The sequence below is a fragment of the Epinephelus moara genome, chromosome 3 (genome assembly GCF_006386435.1).
Source record: "Epinephelus moara isolate mb chromosome 3, YSFRI_EMoa_1.0, whole genome shotgun sequence".
NCBI classification, from domain to species: domain Eukaryota; kingdom Metazoa; phylum Chordata; class Actinopteri; order Perciformes; family Serranidae; genus Epinephelus; species Epinephelus moara.
The window spans coordinates 39107919-39125861 of record NC_065508.1 but is presented as its reverse complement, the minus strand read 5'-3'; the positions used below and the strand labels follow the sequence as shown (position 1 = coordinate 39125861).

Genomic DNA, 17943 nt, shown 5'->3' with positions numbered 1-17943 from the left:
GAGTGAGTGAGTGAGTGAGTGACCTTTATTTGTCAGCTCTACCTATGGCAAAAATGTGCTAGAGCATGATGCCCCCTTCACAGTTATGACTGCCCCCTCATATATGCCTGCCTAGAACCGGGCTTGTGACTAACAATGACTCAGTTTCATTAAGTGTACCAGTTAGCTAATCCAGTGAGTAAACATGCACAATATCACAGCCTGCCCTAAGTGGAATGTAGCCATAATTGATGTTTTTGAATACAGCTTTGCTTTTTCTACCATGACATGTCAAAATGTCTGCTGTGGAAAAGGTCTATTAGCATAGGTAAACACCCCACAAATCCCCATCAAAGGTAAATAGGCCTGCACTTGTATAGTGCCTATCTAGTCATCTGACCACTCAAAGTGCTTTTTACACTTCGAGTCCCATTCAACCCTTCATTCACACAGTGGTGGCTGAGGCTACCATACAGGGTGCTGCCTGCTACTCTTTTTTTTTTTTTTTTTTTTCAAACACACTCACACTGGTTGGGGTTCAGTATCTTGCTCAAGGATGCTTCAGCATGCAGACGGGAGGAGCTGGGGATTAAACTGCTGATCTGCTGATTGGTGGACAACCTGCTCTTCCTCTGAGCCATGGTCGCCCAAAGGGCATGAGACTGCAGGGTTGTGTGCACACACACACACAAAATGTAGAGGAGTAAAAGGTGAGAGGATCAAGTCAAGAATGCCCAACCAAAAGTCAGAGGTGCATGGAACACTGGACTCCCAACACACACACAAAAAAAGACTGTTTGGAAGTGAAAGTACTTCAGCAGACAGAAAGTTAATGCCAAATGAGCTGTCATATTTAGTAACGAGTGGATATAAAATAACGCAAATAAAGATGCAGGGGATATGCGATGCATTATAGTAGCACAACTTTAAGAACTGAAGACAGAGACAAGCACTGCAGAGCTCTCCAGGGTGTGCTGGTATGTTTGTGAGACAGATGCCCTTTTCCCACCAAAATAGAGTGGTGCAAGAATGAGTCCTAAAATGAAACCAAAAGGATTTTAGCACTCATCTCAAAGTCAGTTGGTTTTGTGAATGGGTTTTTGGTTAGATACCCGAAAAAAGGTCTGTGGTTAACACAAGCTTAAGAGACTTTCACGTTTTGTTCTATGACATGAAATACGTCAATAAATACTCCACTGTTCATTTCGAAGCATTTACTTTTCTTAAAAAGGGTGGCTAAATGTGACTACAGAATGTCATCACGCCCACAGGCTTTACAGTCTGGTTATGGTGGTGACATTAAGTCATGTAACTGAAGTGTAGTTTGTATATAGGCTAATGTTAGCTTTTTACTTCTGCCAATTGTATTTATGCGTCAAAAATCATAAAAGTGGTGTTCAGCTGTGAAGATTATCTTGCTGAACTAAACATGTAGGTATCATAAATGTTTGTTTGCCACCTATTGCCTGCAATAATCCACAATCCAATGGAAAAATACCATAGACTTTTGTATGAAGGAACCAGGGCCATGTTAACTTTTGTGCTGGCCTACAGAAAAACAGACATTTATGCTGGATTTTTACATATGGAAAAATCCGCTAAAAATAGGTGACAGACTCTTTTCCAATTTCTAGTAGATCAGAGCCATGTAGCCTCTGTAGTATACCTGTCTGTGTTTTTAAAACTGGCCATGATATTATCTTGCATGATCAATGACTAATTATTAGATGGCATGGCTCCCTTTAACCGAAGTGTTAGTTTGGCCTAGTTCAGACCACAAAGAATTGTAAAATAATTAAAATAATTATTAAAAAAAATCTTAATCACTTATTATCACATTGTAAAATATATTACAATTCAAATCCTATAATATTATGTAACTGTAGAATTGAGGAAAACACAATAATCAATAATTTTTCAAAAACATGTGAAACCAAATGTGTGTAAGAGTTCTCTTGAGTGCGTGCAGATTCTGTTCTCACCTAAGAACAAGTCCCTGATAAGAAAACATCGGTGAATGTCAGAATCTTCGTGAAAACTGCGTAAGTTGGTTTAAAAAGAAATTTCTTCTCAAGAAGGGTAGGTGAATGAGTCAGTCAGAATCAGTGGTTTCATCTTGTCTTACTAGTTTTTGAAAAACAAACAAACAAACAAACAAACAGCAGTACAATCAGCCTCAATACGTTTCTCATGTCTTTAATATAGTAATGAGTAATTTAACATTATCCCTGCTGTTTTCTCTTGCAGTACACACACATAACCCAAGTCACTGACGTTGTTGTTTTTTCATATGACATGGACTTACTTTATTAACGTATTGTGTTGCATTCATTGTCCTGATCATTTCCTCTGAATTGCTTTTATTGTTTACATCATCTGCACTTTTGTATTCTGGGTGTTATTCACAGCACCGAGACAGCTCTCATCAGAGTCACCAATGACCTCCTGATGACCTCTGACTCCGGCTCCACTTCCCTCCTCATCCTTCTCGACCTCTCTGCTGCTTTTGATACTGTTGATCACCACATCCTCCTTCACCGCCTCCAACACGACATCGGTATCTCTGGCACCGCCCTTCAATGGTTTCACTCCTACCTCACGGGAAGGACCGAGTTCGTAGCCCTGGGGGATGCTAAATCCCACCCCCACTCTGTTGTCTGTGGGGTCCCCCAGGGCTCTGTGCTCGGTCCAACCCTCTTCACCATCTACATGCTCCCCCTTGGTCGTGTCGTCAGCAGGCATGGAATACAATTCCATTGCTATGCTGACGACACACAACTCTACCTCAAGGTCACCCCCTCCTCCACTCCCTCCTCCTCTGTCACTCAACTGGACTCCTGCCTGGAGGAGATAAAGGCTTGGATGAGTGAAAACTTCTTACAGCTGAACAGCTCCAAAACGGAAGCCATTCATATCGGCACCCCTCACCAGCTCCGTTCTTCCCACATTTCCTCCGTCTCTTTTCTCGGCCACAACTTTTCCCTCTCTCCTTCCGTGACTAATTTGGGAGTCAGGTTTGACCCCCATCTTAGCTTTGACGATCATATCAACCATATCTGCAAGACTTCCTTCTTTCACCTCCGTAATATCGCCAAACTCCGGCCATCTCTCTCTCGTCCTGCAGCAGAGAGGCTCGTCCATGCCTTTGTCTCCTCCAGGCTGGACTACTGTAACGCGCTCTTCATCGGGATCCCGGGCAAGAGCCTACAAAGGCTCCAATATGTCCAAAACAGCGCTGCTCGGGTCCTGATGAGAGTGCGTAAACATGAGCACATCACCCCCATCCTTCACACTCTGCACTGGCTCCCCGTTCACCTCCGCATTGAATTCAAAATCCTCCTTCACACCCATCACTGTCTGCACGGTGCAGCCCCCACCTACCTCACCGAACTCCTCAACCCACATACCTCAGCCAGAACCCGGTCAGGCCAACTGCACCGTCTACGCCCGCCCAGGACTCGGCTCAAGACCATGGGCGACAGGGCCTTCGAGGCTGCTGCTCCCCGTCTGTGGAACGCCCTCCCCAACCACCTCAGGGCTCCACAGTCGGTCGATGCTTTTAAAAAAGGACTCAAAACCTTCCTTTTTCAGAAAGCCTATCCTGACTAATTTTATCTGATTTTATCTGCTGACTGTTTTTATTGTTTTGCTCTTTTGCTCGATTTTATTGTTATTGTTGCCTTTGTACTGTGCACTTTGAGATTTGTATTTAAATGTAAAGTGCGTTATAAATAAAATCTATTATTATTATTATTATTACCAGTAGTAGATTTGTACTTTCTAAACAATTTTCTCCAAATAATTAAATTGTCAGAATCTAAATCAGAACAATAACTTTATTACAAGATTTTTTTTTTAATAGCCTGTCACAGTCCTACTGTAGCATTGATGGATGTCCATTCAATTATTTTATATTTATAAAAATGACACTAACATGACTAATAACAGCATAACACAGTATTAAGACAACTACTTTAATGGATGGTCTTGATGGTAATGGTACTTATGGAAAGAACATGCTACTACAATTACATACCTCTTATGCATCACTGGTCTGTAAATTGTTTAATAAAAAAGTAGCATAAAGACCCAAATGACTGTGCCAATTATCGTCCGCTTTCTCTCTCTTTTTTTTTTTTTAATATTTTTTGGGCTTTTGCCTTTAATTGACAGGAGAGAGTGAAATGGGGGAGTGAGAGAGAGTGGGGGGATGACATGCAGCAAATGGTCATGAGCCGGAGTCGAACCCGCGACCGCTGCAGTGAGGCAACGCCTCTGTATATGGGGCGCCGGCACTATCCACTACGCTACCGACGCCCCCGCTTTCTCTTTTGAATGCGGATGTGAAATTATTTGCTAAAGTGTTAGCCCTTCGACTGGAGCCTTTTATGCATAAGCTCATAAACCCTGATCAAACTGGTTTTATAAAATCCCGCTTATCATCAGACAACATTCGTAGACTCTTACATATTATTGACGTTGCCTCTGGTAGCCAAACCCCATGTGCTGTACTCTCCCTTGATGCGGAGAAAGCTTTTGATCACCTGGAATGGCATTACTTATGGTCAGTCCTGCGACACATGGGGTTTGGAACTCAGTTTATTAGAATGGTTCAAACTTTATATTGCTCTCCCACGGCAATGGTGATGACCGGTAACTTATGTTCTTCCTTATTCCCAGTTTCTAGAAGCTCTAGACAAGGCTGTGTTTTGTTATTTGCACTTTCTCTAGAACCCCTGGCCCAGGCAGTGCGTCAGTCTACTCATACTCCCATTACAGCACATAACACTGATCACTATATTTCTCTTTATGCAGATGATATATTGCTTTTTTTAGGAGATGCAGCACAGTCAACTTCACATATTTTGTCTATTTTTAATGACTTTGGCAATATATCTGGATACAAAATCAACTGGGCCAAATCCGCTCTTCTCCCCTTGAATGATGCCATGAGAAAGGCTGCGCCTCCTACAAAAATACCAGTGATCCATACTTTTAAATATCTTGGTTTAAATATATTTCCTTCTCTTCATCTCACCATCACAAATAATTATAATTCAGTCCTTAAGCAGGTGGAGTCGGATCTTGTGCGTTGGTTACCTATCTCCAATTCATTTCAAGCTCGGGTCTTGATTATTAAGATGAATATATTACCTCGTATCAACTTTTGTAGTTCCATGCTTCCTATATCACCCCCTGCTGGTTACTTGAAAAAATTACAAAAATTAATTACAAAATATGTTTTGAAAGGGAAACGCCCACGCCTCAAAATGTCTATTTTACAGAGACAAAAAAGTTCTGGTGGCCTAGGCATTCCTAATTTTAAATTTTATTTCTGGTCCTTCTGGCTCTTCATACCTGGCTTAACCCAGAGGCCCAGGTGTCTTGGCTTTCAGTAGAAGAGGAGTTAATAAGTCCTCACAGGCTTCAAGATGTGATTTATTCTAACATCCCTTTTAAGACTTGTAAATCTAAATTCGGACCTATAATTTCTCATCTTATTGTTACATGGAGAATTGCAGAATCACACACTAATACACACCTGAAGCTTCATCTTCATATACCATTATTTCATAATTTTTCTCTCCGTATAGAAAATCGTCCTATTTCTTTCTGTCAATGGAGTGTTAAAGGAATTCACACTCTTTCTGACATTTTGGTGGATAATAGGCTTCGGGCATTCCAGGATCTCCAATCTCATTATAACCTACCTGGCAACTCTTTCTTTTTTTATTTGCAACTTCGTAGTGCTTTACATGTATCAATTCAATTTCAATTTTATTTATAAAGCCCAATATCACATGTATACGGGGTCCTCTGGGGAGAGGAGTTTAAGACCCATCCCATCCACAAAATTTGTACTGTTAAAGCCACTAAGGGCTTGATTTCTAGTTTTTACTCACTTATTAATAAGGCCACAGAAAAATCCCTGCAAGTTCATCATTGCTGGCATCAAGATCTTTCTATTTCATCCGGTGCAATCAATTGGAATATGGTCTGGTCTAATATCTCTCTGTCTTCCAGGAACCCCAATCATCAAATGATTCATTATAATTATGCACACAGATTATACTGCACTCCCCGGAAGCGATTTCTTATGAAATTATCTCAAAACCCCAACTGTGATTTATGTTCCTTGGGAACCCCTGGTACTTTTATTCATATGGTCTGGGAATGCTCTGGAGTTTCATTATTTTGGGAAAGGGTTGCTAGGAGGTTGTCAGTGGTGTTGGATGTTGCTATTTCTTTTTCTCCAGTTATTTTGTTATTAAATGATTTTTCTGGGTTGAATTTGACCATGAGGCAGCGGCGCTGGTTATTGATCGGCCTTACTGCTGCAAAAAGAATGATAGCTCAAAGATGGAAAGCTCCTCACATCTTGTTCTTTCAAAAATGGGTATCCTCAGTAGTGGACTTGGCTAGTATGTGTATGCTTATATAAGTTTTTGTGGTTCTTGTGTTTTTTTTGTCATTGGTGTATCCTTATTGTTTTTGTGTTTTGTATTAATGTTTGTTTTCTTGTGTTTTTTGTTTAAAAAAAAAAAAGGAAAAAATGGCCAATCAAAAATTGATCACAAAAAAAAACAAAAGTAGCATAAGTAAGGGGCGTCGGTGCCTTAGTGGATAGAGCAGGCGCCCCATGTACGAGGCCATTGCCGCAGCGGCCCGGGTTCGAGTCCAGTCTGTGGCCCTTTGCTGCATGTCATCCCCTCTCTCTCTCTCCCCCTTTCACACTTGGCTGTCCTGTCCATTAAAGGAAAAATGGCCAAAAAATAAATATCTTTATAAACTAAAAATAGAAAATAAAAAAGTAGCATAAGTAACAAAATGAACATCCCACGGACGGCCACAGACGATCAATGCTTGCATGATTCGGTTTGAATAGATCTAAAAATGTGTGCCGTAATACCTAGAGCATTTTTTTTTTGCAGCTCAAAGCCAAGGCTTCTGGCTTCCTCATCATAATGCCATTCTCTCGTGTCCGCACCTCATGCGTTGTGCAAATGTTGTATTTTGCCATAATTGTGCCAGTATTTCCTGAAATGGCCATTGGAAATCTCTGTTTACATAATCCTGCATATGTATTGATCTAAAATATAAACCATGGTAGCTAGAATATTCATTCTGTCTTCCATGTCATCATGTTGTATGCATGTAATGACATCATTGCGCCACATTGCCTGTGGTGCAAAACCACACATTTTCAGTTTTGCACCACACACATTAGGGCGCCAGAAGAACAAATGCACGCCTTTGCACTCTGCTCATAAAAATGAGCAGATTTTTAAAAACTAAATAGTGTACATAGTTTAATTTATTTATGTGTCTACATTTAGAAATCATTTGGCTCAATATGTTTTGTGTTTTTAATTTGTAAAATCTGATGAAAAACATCTGATTTCCATATTTTTATCAATTATTATGTTTGTTTGTTTTTTTACTTAAATGTTCATATTTTAGGGACATGAAGCATTTGAAGATAGTACAAGAAATGACATCACAATCAGCAAAAACATCAATGTAGGCATTTGGGGACCATTTCTATTATAGAGTTCAAAGGTTTAAAAATGATCACATCCAGAGCCTCCTCAAAAACTACACGTGAACAGAGAAGATTATGATGTTGTCTTAAAAAGTGATGACATTCACCCTATTGAGCTTGTGCCTTTTAGAGATAGTGGAATCCATTCATTTAGATATACTCACTAATTCAAGACACATGAAAATACACTTAAGTGGTTAAAGCTTGTGAGTACATAATGTTGAAGTATGTTTAATGTATGTCACAGCTGGAAAAAACGGGAACAATCCAGAATTGTAAATGTGGCACATCCACTCAGAGTTGACTGTTTGCCGGTTTGACATGGCTGTAATACATAGCGTTAGTGTTACATTGTGGGTTGGGCTGACAACATGACATCAAAGAAGGAAGCTGCCATCTTCATTTAGTGATATCTGCAGCATTATGACTCTTTGATTAGCTACATTTGAACTTGGATGTCTGCTCAATTTTTTTTTTATTCAAGACTGGTGTAAGTGTTTTGCAGGAAATAGCACAAGTATGGTGTTACTTTTGTGCATACAGTAGGTGTGAATGCATTGTGCCAATAGTATAAAACAAGCCCTTTAATCCCACCCACTACTATTTGTAATGCTGTATCAGCAATAGAAGAAAGCCCGCAGAATTTGGCAACGCCATGCTGCGTGGTTCATATGTTGTAGCCATTGAAATATCGCACTGTGGCAGCCACGACTGCCTTGAAAATTCACTTCACACATGCCCTTTGTATCCAACTGTGCCCAGGCTGTAGCACAGCCCAGCACACCCGCAGCCTCATTCCTGTTCCATAAACCTTTGATTCTTCCCTTCTTCCTTTACTCTGCCATTCTCCTCTCCTCTCTCCACCCCCTCTCTGATTTCTTCTCTCTCTGCCTCACTCTGTGTGTCAGTAAAGCCAAGAGAGGAGAGAGAGACCTGCTTTCTGCTGGCTCTGCATTATGAGAGGGAGAGCGAGGCAGAGGAGAGATAGGAGCGCGAGAGAGGGTTGTGAGAGAATGAGCGCTAGCAGCAGTTAAGCAGAGAGCTTGTGCCAAGAGGAGGAATGCAGCACTGCATTATGAAAGCCATAGGATATAGGTCCAGCTCTCTTTGAAAGTTAAAGGAGGGAAGCATCATATGCTTGGCTTTTATTACAGTACAAACTAAGCAAATAATGAATACATCACCCACTATCCTATATAACAGAGAAATGTGGAACATAAATGCTTGTTTCTAACATTGGGCCAGTTTTCAGTCATAAAGATCTATACACTAATGAGCTTTGTGAGCTGGATACAAAAATTTCCAAAATCTTGTCATATAGGAGTAAAACACCTTCAACTCCCCAATGTCTATAGGTGTGGGAGGAGACTGGTAATTATCTTTGTCAGGGGAGAGCTTCATTGACACAAAGGAAAATGCCACATGCTTTGATCTCCCTGCATCTCCTCATCCAGATCACATCATGAACAAAGCCCAAGATTTAGGGGAAGGAAGAGGAGCAGACAAGCACAGGCGAAGGGCAGAACAGAGGGTGTATTAGACTTACCATGCATGATTTTTAGGTCAGCCCGAGGGCAAACTTCGCTCCTTACACCTGCTTCTCTGCAAGCAGGGGGCTTCATCCTTGGCATGGAGCTGTGTTGTCCTGAGTTATTTTGGGGACATTACTGAATTTAGCCACTCACTTTCAGCACTATGACATTTTGTTTTGTGGAGATTTGTAATAGAGTTGTTAAGTATGTACAGCATAGTTTTTTTTTTCTTTAACCAATTTAGCCAATTCCCTTTGATAGAGACAATTGATAAAAGGTTACCAATCACCTAAAATCACTGTCATATAAAAGGAAATTAATTCAGAATGAATATATTTTTATTTAGAAACAGACTTTATTTGTGCATGAAATCTCAAATGGTGAGCCGTTCTATGCTGCAACAGTGCAGTTCACAGATTTCTGGTACCAAATGAAGCAACAGTCATTTCAGCCCATACGATCCAGCCCTTGAAGCAAAAGCTGACATTAAAGGAGTGTACGAGTGAGAAGCAAACAGCCACTCAGCCAGTAAATTACAGTCCAACATATAATGTATTTTTTTTACAGGACAGGATAACTAGGATAACCTGGGAAAATACAGCGTGACTTAAAGTAATGGGATTATTTTGATGAATCAAAGTGCTTTTACACTCAGTTTAACAATCCTTAACAATTATCCCTTTCTGTCTCCAGGAAGGTCAGGAGCTGATCCAGGAGAAGCCGGAGCTGCGTTCAGTTGTTCAGCAGAAGCTGGAGGAGATCCGAGAGTGCTGGTCCGACCTGGAGAACACAACCAAGGCCAAGGCCCGCCAGCTCTTTGAAAACAATAAGCCTGAACCAGCAGTGAAGAGCTACTCAGACCTCGACAACCAGCTCTCCCACCTGGAACAGCAGCCCCCTCAGCTGGAACAGGCACACCATCTGCCCACCTTCAATGAGCAGCTCCAGAAATTCCAGGCAAGTCTCAATTCTCAAGGCTCATGGTCTCTCTGAGAAGTTGTTGGCACCGTCTGTTGTTGTAAACTAGTGTCACTGAAATCCAAATAATTCTGTCATATCTGCCACAAATGATTAATTTTACGGTAAGTACCATCTATTGTCCATCCTCTGACCTCTGTATATCCTCAACTCTCTAACACATGTTTAGTGCACCGCCCGGCCCCCATATTTGCACTCAGATAACTATAAACTTTTATTCTATAGTTTTCCCATAAACTGTGACATATGTATGTCTGACATTTTATCTTGTGTAAGAACTGCACAGCCCATTTACACACCAGGCCAATACTAAACACTTTACTAAACATTTAGCATTGCAATTATAATATTACATATATTTTACTTGTATTCTTATTAACATTCTTGTGTGACAAATAAAAAAAATTTATTGACATTAAACCAATGGGAAAGGGTTCTTTAATCATAAAGAACAGTTTAAAACTGTCTAGCTAATAAGCATAGTTAAAGAGGCAACAGATAGGATTCGTTTTTTTTTTTAGCTTGGCCCCACCTAGCGTCAGCGGTGTTGCTTGCACTGTCGCAACAACCAAATTGACCGTGGGGGATCAGAGATAATCAATAAAATGTAGGCTGTAATAGGGTGACCATATTTTGATTTCCAAAAAAGAGGACACTCGGCCTGGCCACGACATAGCCTACTTAAATGATACTCGCAGTTTACTCAAAGATGTCTTATAATTTTAATAGGCCTATACCCTATTTAAAATTTATATGTATGGTTAGAAAATTCAGTTATATTACAAAATAATATCTCTCAAAGACAGAAATTCAGATAGGCCCCTATAGGGGACCCATACACACACTAGAGTGTGGCGATCCGAGCCCGACGGATCCCGACAGGTGGGCCGAGTTTGGTCAAAAATGTATAAATTGTATTCGGGCTCGGGTCGGATTCGGTCAGCTTTCAGTGAAAATGTAGTGTAAAAATAAATAAAATCCTATTGTCTGTCCTGTTTATTGCTTGGGCACTGTTATTTACGTGACAACACCTGAACATAACACACACAGACACACATTGGCTGTTTGTTTCTGTCTCTCCCCTCACTGGAAGTCTCGGACCTCCAGCCGCCCGCCTCCGCCTTGATTAAACGCTGAAAATAAAATAAAAGAGGGAGACAGGTGTCTCCTATTTTATCTTATTTTGTTTAATTTCTCCCTCTCCCCTTGCTGGAAGTGTCAGACCTCCCGCCTCCCGCTCCCGTCTCAAACACGGAGGTCTCCCTCTCCGCTGAGCACCCACGGCGCATGTCTGGCCTGTTAAATAGCCTGTAACCATAACAACTGTGTGACACAAACTCAGTGCTTTAGTAATTAAATAATGTCGGGCTCGGGTCGGGTTTTGACAGAAATATGCGGCTCATATACTCTAACACACACACACACACACACACATACACACACACACACACACAAAACCGGACATTATCATCAATTTATAAAAAAAACCCGGACGCCCTGGACGGGACGTGAAAAGTGGACATGTCCGGGCAAAAGAGGACGTTTGGTCAGCCTAAAAGCCACCAGTATACCTCTATGTGTATAGAATGAGAAAGTGTGTGGACACTCTACTAAATAAATGAGNGGAGATGCTGGGTGCCCAGTAGCTGCGAAGGCTGCCCTCACATTTATGGCCAGTGACCGACATGATCTCCCTGCTCTCCAGGACAGCTTGGGAGAGCTGTGTGGACTAACGTTAACTGATTTTGATGCTCCTCAGTCTGAGGCCGTTGCAACAAAGTGTCCAGTGTTCACAGCTGGACGTAACTTAGCTGGGCGATGTCCGTCGATAGCTGCCTCTGTGAGAAGAGAACAGAAGGAAGGGAGGGGCGTATCACTGTCCAAGGGCTGCTGTAGAATGGCAATGAGGATGTCAGCCAACCAACACTCGCTACCCGGTCCCTGGTTACAGCGATTTTCGATGCTGGCCAGCTAGGAGTTAACTAGCAGCCAGTACAGTACAGTCCTCTCTTGTCTAGCTAACATTTAGTCGTGTTACTTACTGATCCATTAGAAAGAAAGCTAGCTGGACATCGGTTTTGAAGCCTCTTTGGTCACGGAGCTCATTCCATCTCTTGAACGCCTGACTAAGGTTTACTCTTGTTTTTCCTCTTCTTTTATCACTCTCCTTTTTGCTCTTCTTTGCCTCCTCAGACAGAGGAGCTTGTTTTCTTTTGCTAGGCCCTTTTTCACTTGTTTCCAAACTTTGTCCGTCTGCCATTGTGCTTATGACTCAACTATCTCATGCCCAGCTCCTCATAAGGACCAGCTCCAGTCCCTGATTGGCTGTTTCGCAATACATGATGCCTTTCCCGCCGTAAAGCAGATTTTTTCCATGAAATTTCGCCCCCGATAGCAGAAGCTTATTACAAAGATTGCAAAGCCAATCAGTAACCTATGTAAACGCCGATAGTCTGATTCTACTGTGGCCACTACCCTCTGCATTATTTTCATAATGATATATTTAGGAAAAAAGGAAAAAATGTCTGTTGCCTCTTTAAGTATTTATTGCCCAGTTGATTGAAATGGATATGAATATGGAGGGATGTTACTGAGCTACAGCAGTGGTGAAAGAAGTATTGAGCTCTTTTGTTTAAAGGTATATGATGCAGGATTGTCAAGTACTGTCTGTAAACACTCACCAGTGAAAGTGAAAGTAAAAGCCAACCCCAGATTCACTGTTGTTTGGCATTTACCCTCGCTACATTTGTGATTTTTCGGTCTTTTGGCTGCCTGCTGCTGCTTATGGTCTGGCACCTGGTCGCCACCTTTTTATAAAGCTCCACCCTCACCCAAGCACTGTGGGTGTCCACACCCATAAACATCCCGAAAATAATAAATAAATAAATAAATATAAATAGATAGAATAAACACAGAAAATAAGAAGAAATGAAAAAGTACAGGCAAAGAGCAGAGTCTCTGCAATGAAATACACACACTTCTAGTGGGTCATAATCAGGCTCATACGGAATCTGCGCCAGCAGAACTCTGCAGAATTTCACCAGATTTTAGCATTATAGATTCTCTGTTGTAAAACTCAGAATGTTGTCACTGTGTCCTCCGTCTCCATGTGCATGTGTGTGACAATTGTGTGTTGTATCCAGTTAGCATTAAAATCAAAGTAAGTGGTGTAGTGAGAAGAAATGTCAAAATAAGATTTACTGTTAATAGACTGGCAAATTAATTTTTGTTCTCTCTGCTCCATATTGGACCTTCCATTTTAATGTGCATGTGTCCCACATTTTGTTGATTGACTTTTCCAACAGTTTACTTTTTTTTTTAAGTATTCATGATTAAATAAATTTCTGATTCAAATTTTCAACTAAAATCTACTAAGTAGTTCTTTTAGCCTGCTTGAGGTCATTTCGGGTTTTAATGTATTGTGTGCATGGCCGTAGCCAGCTATGAGTCACCGAATTAAAAATTTCAAAGAGAAAAATTAGAAGAACCCCAAACAGCATGGTAAACATATTAACACACCAGACAGCTTTTATTTTGAAATGACACGCAGGAAGTCTGATGTATATATATCTATCTATATCTATCTATCTATATCTATATCTATCTATCTATCTATCTATCTATCTATCTATCTATCTATCTATCTATATATATATATACATATATACATATATATATATACATATATGTATATGACAAAACATACTGAACTTATTATGATATTCTAAATTATGGTGATGAACCTGTATGTTGTACACTAGATTTGATTGAGGTGGTATTTGATATATAATGCACTGGGCAATAAGAGCATCCTTCTATCTGAACACTATTTAGTGGCTTGAAGCCTTAAACCACATCAAATAATGTTGTTACATTATGCAGCGCTTTATTCACTCATTTGAAGAGTACATGACCTCACGTTTGTGTCATCTACTATTTATTTGTTGTTGTTGCATTACTCTTGCTAGCCTAGAATTTGATAATAATCACATGCAATAATTCAAACCCTTCATTCCAAATTAAATTCAAGCAAAAGAAAAAGAAAAAAAGTGACAGAAGAGGGAAAGAAAGATGTCAAAAAGAAAACATTTTCTCCACAATACATTAGATTAATTTGTTAAAAAAAACCTAAGCCATGTGACAATGAGTATGTATGTTTTTTATGTTTTTTTTTGTTTTGTTATTGTAGATGATAACTTTGTGTGTAATTTACAGCTTAGGTAGTATACTTGTGTTTGTAGGTGTCATTTTTGTATGAATTTTGCTAAAACTGGTTAAAGGGGTCTCTTTACCTCTCACCTCAATATGTCTCAGTGAAAATGGGTTTCTATAGTCCTTACAATAGAAAATCCCTCTCCCTTCTCTCTCTCTCTCTCAAAAGACCATTATTGTTGTACTAAACCTACTAGTAGTACAAAGTAGGCTGCCATAGAAAAACTATCACCTCACTGTATAGGTTTATGTGCAGTCTACTACAAAGTAGCCACTAGCTCGAGTGGTCCAAACTGATGTTAAAATGCATATATTTTTAAGTCAAATAATGTGAACATTATCTCTCTGCAGATGCCGTTTGGGCTCTGTAATAAGTGAAAATTGGAAGGGGTTACTTACTTCATTATGAGTCCATACATTGTTTTTTAAGAAAATCTTCAATCAATCAATCAATCAATCAATCAATCAATCAATCAAAATTTATTTATAGAGCACATTTAAAAACAACAGCAGTTGACCAAAGTGCTTTACAGTCAGATTAAGACACAACAAGAAATAACACACTACAACAAAGACCACGTGTTACAGAGGAATGCAGCTCTCAAACCGAGTAGTAAGTAAGTAGTAAGTCAAGTATTGGCAGCAAAATGAATTTAAAATATCAAGAGTAAAAATACTCATTATGCAAAATGGCACCATTTAGTGTGTTATTTTGGTCTTATATGTTATTGAATTATTATTTGTGATGCATTAACATATAATCAACATTTTATTGATGTAAAAGTGGAGCTAATTTTAACAATGTTGCAATGTTGTAACCCTAGTTCTATTAGCTCAGGTGGAGCCTTCTACTGGACTCTATGGGTAGTACTCTCCTCCAACCACAAGCATGCTTTTGCTGTATGAATTTTACACATAAACTATAAAAATATTGGACATAGCTACTGTGATGTAATCCATTGGTTTGTAGACTCCCGTTCTGACGCCTCGAGTTTGGCACTTTGACTACCGCCATCTTGTTTTTTAACTTAACATATTTGAGCAAGGGATGGCTCTGATTGACAAGCAGAGGACACTATCAGCAAACAGTCTGTCACTCAAAGCGGCCTGCCCTTAATTATATGTAACATAAGCCTTGAGCCCCAGACAACTCAGAGACTCTTTATCTGATGACATAGTTTCNTCATATCTTAGAGAGCTCATAGTGCCATATTATCCCACCAGAACACTGCGCTCTGAGAATGCAGGGTTACTCGTGGTCCCTGAAGTCTCCAGAAGTAGATCAGGAGCCAGAGCCTTCAGCTATCAGGCTCCTCTCCTGTGGAATCATCTTCCTGTTACAGTCCGGGAGGCAGACACCGCCTCCACATTTAAGACTAAACTTAAGACTTTCCTCTTTGATAAAGCTTATAGTTAGGGCTGGCTCAGGCTTGCCTTGTACCAGCCCCTAGTTAGGCTGACTTAGGCCTAGTCTGCCAGGGGGACCTCCTATAATACACCGGGCACCTTCTCTCCTTCTCTCTCTCTCTCATGTCCTGTTACTGCATCTTGCTAACTCGGCCGTACTGCATGTCACTAACTTGGCTTCTTCTCCGGAGACTTTGTGCACCACTGTCTCTCAGGTTAACTTATATCACAGTAGTGCCTGGATAGTGTGACGTGTGTGGTTGTGCTGCTGCCGTGGTCCTGCCAGATGCCTCCTGCTGCTGCTGTTATCATTAGTCATACTTCTACTGTTATTATACACATATGATTATTGTCACATACATATACTATCAGATATTAATATTTACTTTCAACATATTGTACTACAATAGCCAGAATCATCATTATCAATCAATCAATCAATTTTATTTATAAAGCCCAATATCACAAATCACAGTTTGCCACAGCCCTCTGTCCTTAGGACCCTCACAGCGGATAAGGAAAAACTCCCCCCCAAAAAAACGCTTTAACGGGGGGAAAAAACGGTAGAAACCTCAGGATGAGCAACTGAGGAGGGATCCCTCTTCCAGGATGGACAGACGTACAATAGATGTCGTACAGAACAGATCAACATGATAAATTAACAGTAATCCGTATGTCACAATGAGACCGAAAGAGAGAGAGAGAGACAGAGAGAGAGAGAGAGATGCAGGACAGACAGTAATGACAGTAGCTTACAACAACATTAATGCAAGTAATAATATTATAATTATAGTTTTGGCTATTGTGGTACAATATGTTGAAAGTACATATTAATATCTGATACATGTGTGACAATAATCATATGTGTTTAATAACAGTAGAAGTATGACTATGGTCAAGAGTTATACAGTTAGATGCTTTTTGTCTTCTACCCCACAAGGGGGACAGGGAGGCAAATTTGCATCTGCTCTGCCCAGTTCATGCATTGGCATGTTATGTTGAACGCAAAGCCCCCATCAGACACACCGCACAACTGTTGTGTGCTTTGGTGATAGTGTAACTGGTAAGGCCCTATCCAAGAAATGCTTTGCTAGATCTGTGTACCACCACACGTGGTGTAGCAGTGTTGGTGGCCTTGTTCGGTGAGGAGAGTGTCGAGGACATGTGTATGGCAGTGTCGGTCTATGCCTTGCCCATTCATATGGCACCATCTCTTAAACATGAAGCCTGTCAATCCCTATAGCAACAAATATTAAAATGCCTAACTTGACAGCAGAAATAAACATGTTTACAGCCTGATACAAAAAAAACTGTTTTGGTCACTATAGTTCATTTCAACATTCATGACAACTGTACAGGAGGGTGAATTTTTTAAAACCCACCGGTTAAGGTTACACATGATTAAGGATGGGCCACTTTGAGTAACAGGCTGTCTGTCGATAGTGTCCCCGGTTTCTCATATATTCATATATCAGGCTATTCTGCAGTACATTTTCAAAATTAAAGCCCTTTAAAAGCTGACATATGAGCTATTGTCTTCCAAATTCAAACTTAATTTTAAAAGAAATGGCCCATTTAGACACAGACTAGACAGACTTTCACGTGGGATTAGCAGATAGCAGACCACCTTTTGTTGTCCCTTAGACATATCAGGACATTCTGATGTGGATTTCAAAGGTTAAAGCCGTTTAAAACTTGCTTATGTGCTACCTTGAAATTCAGATTGAAATTAAAAGGAAACGCCCCATTGCCACAGTGTAATTTTACTACAGAATGATAGCAGACCACCTTAAACTGTCACTCATACAGTATCAGGACATCGTGATGTGGATTTTTGACGTTAAACCATTTATAATCTCATATATGAGCTATATCATCCCTTCATAGGGCTGTAATTTTGAAAGTATACATCAGAATAGCCTGACATTCTCTGAGTGACACTCTGAGGTGGTCTGCCATCAATCCCAAGTGAAATTTGTCTGTGGCAACAAGCCGTTTAGTGGGAAAACTCCTATGACAATTGTGAGGGCTTTAATTTTGAAATTCAACTACAGAATGTCCTGTGATTGTCTGAGTGATACTCTGAGTAGGTGTACTGTCATGTTGTCTTTGGAAATGAGTTTGACTAACACAATAGATGCTGTCGTCATCTGCAAATGAAGGCATTGTCTCAGAGCGGGAATGACCGGGGGTGGCAACGGCAGTTTGAGCAGGGGTCTTGGCATCATCAACCTCGAGCTCCTGCCCACTCTTATCACAGGCGATAATCCCACCAGTGATCCTGCTACTGGT

General features: G+C 40.4%; 2 protein-coding genes across 4 annotated transcripts in view; one reads left to right on the top strand and one right to left on the bottom strand.

The window, feature by feature from the left end:
* ska2 (spindle and kinetochore associated complex subunit 2) overlaps nt 1-17943 on the bottom strand; it is a 245973-nt gene that overhangs the window by 94835 nt on the left and 133195 nt on the right. The gene's annotated exons all lie outside the window — the stretch shown is intronic.
* The window catches only part of sptbn4a (spectrin, beta, non-erythrocytic 4a), a 91543-nt gene that overhangs the window by 20677 nt on the left and 52923 nt on the right, over nt 1-17943 (top strand). For all 3 annotated transcript variants that reach the window (XM_050035271.1, XM_050035262.1, XM_050035281.1), the window contains one exon: nt 9748-10011. In XM_050035271.1, coding sequence (XP_049891228.1) covers nt 9748-10011 — 264 coding nt within the window. The remainder of the gene's footprint in view (nt 1-9747; nt 10012-17943) is intronic.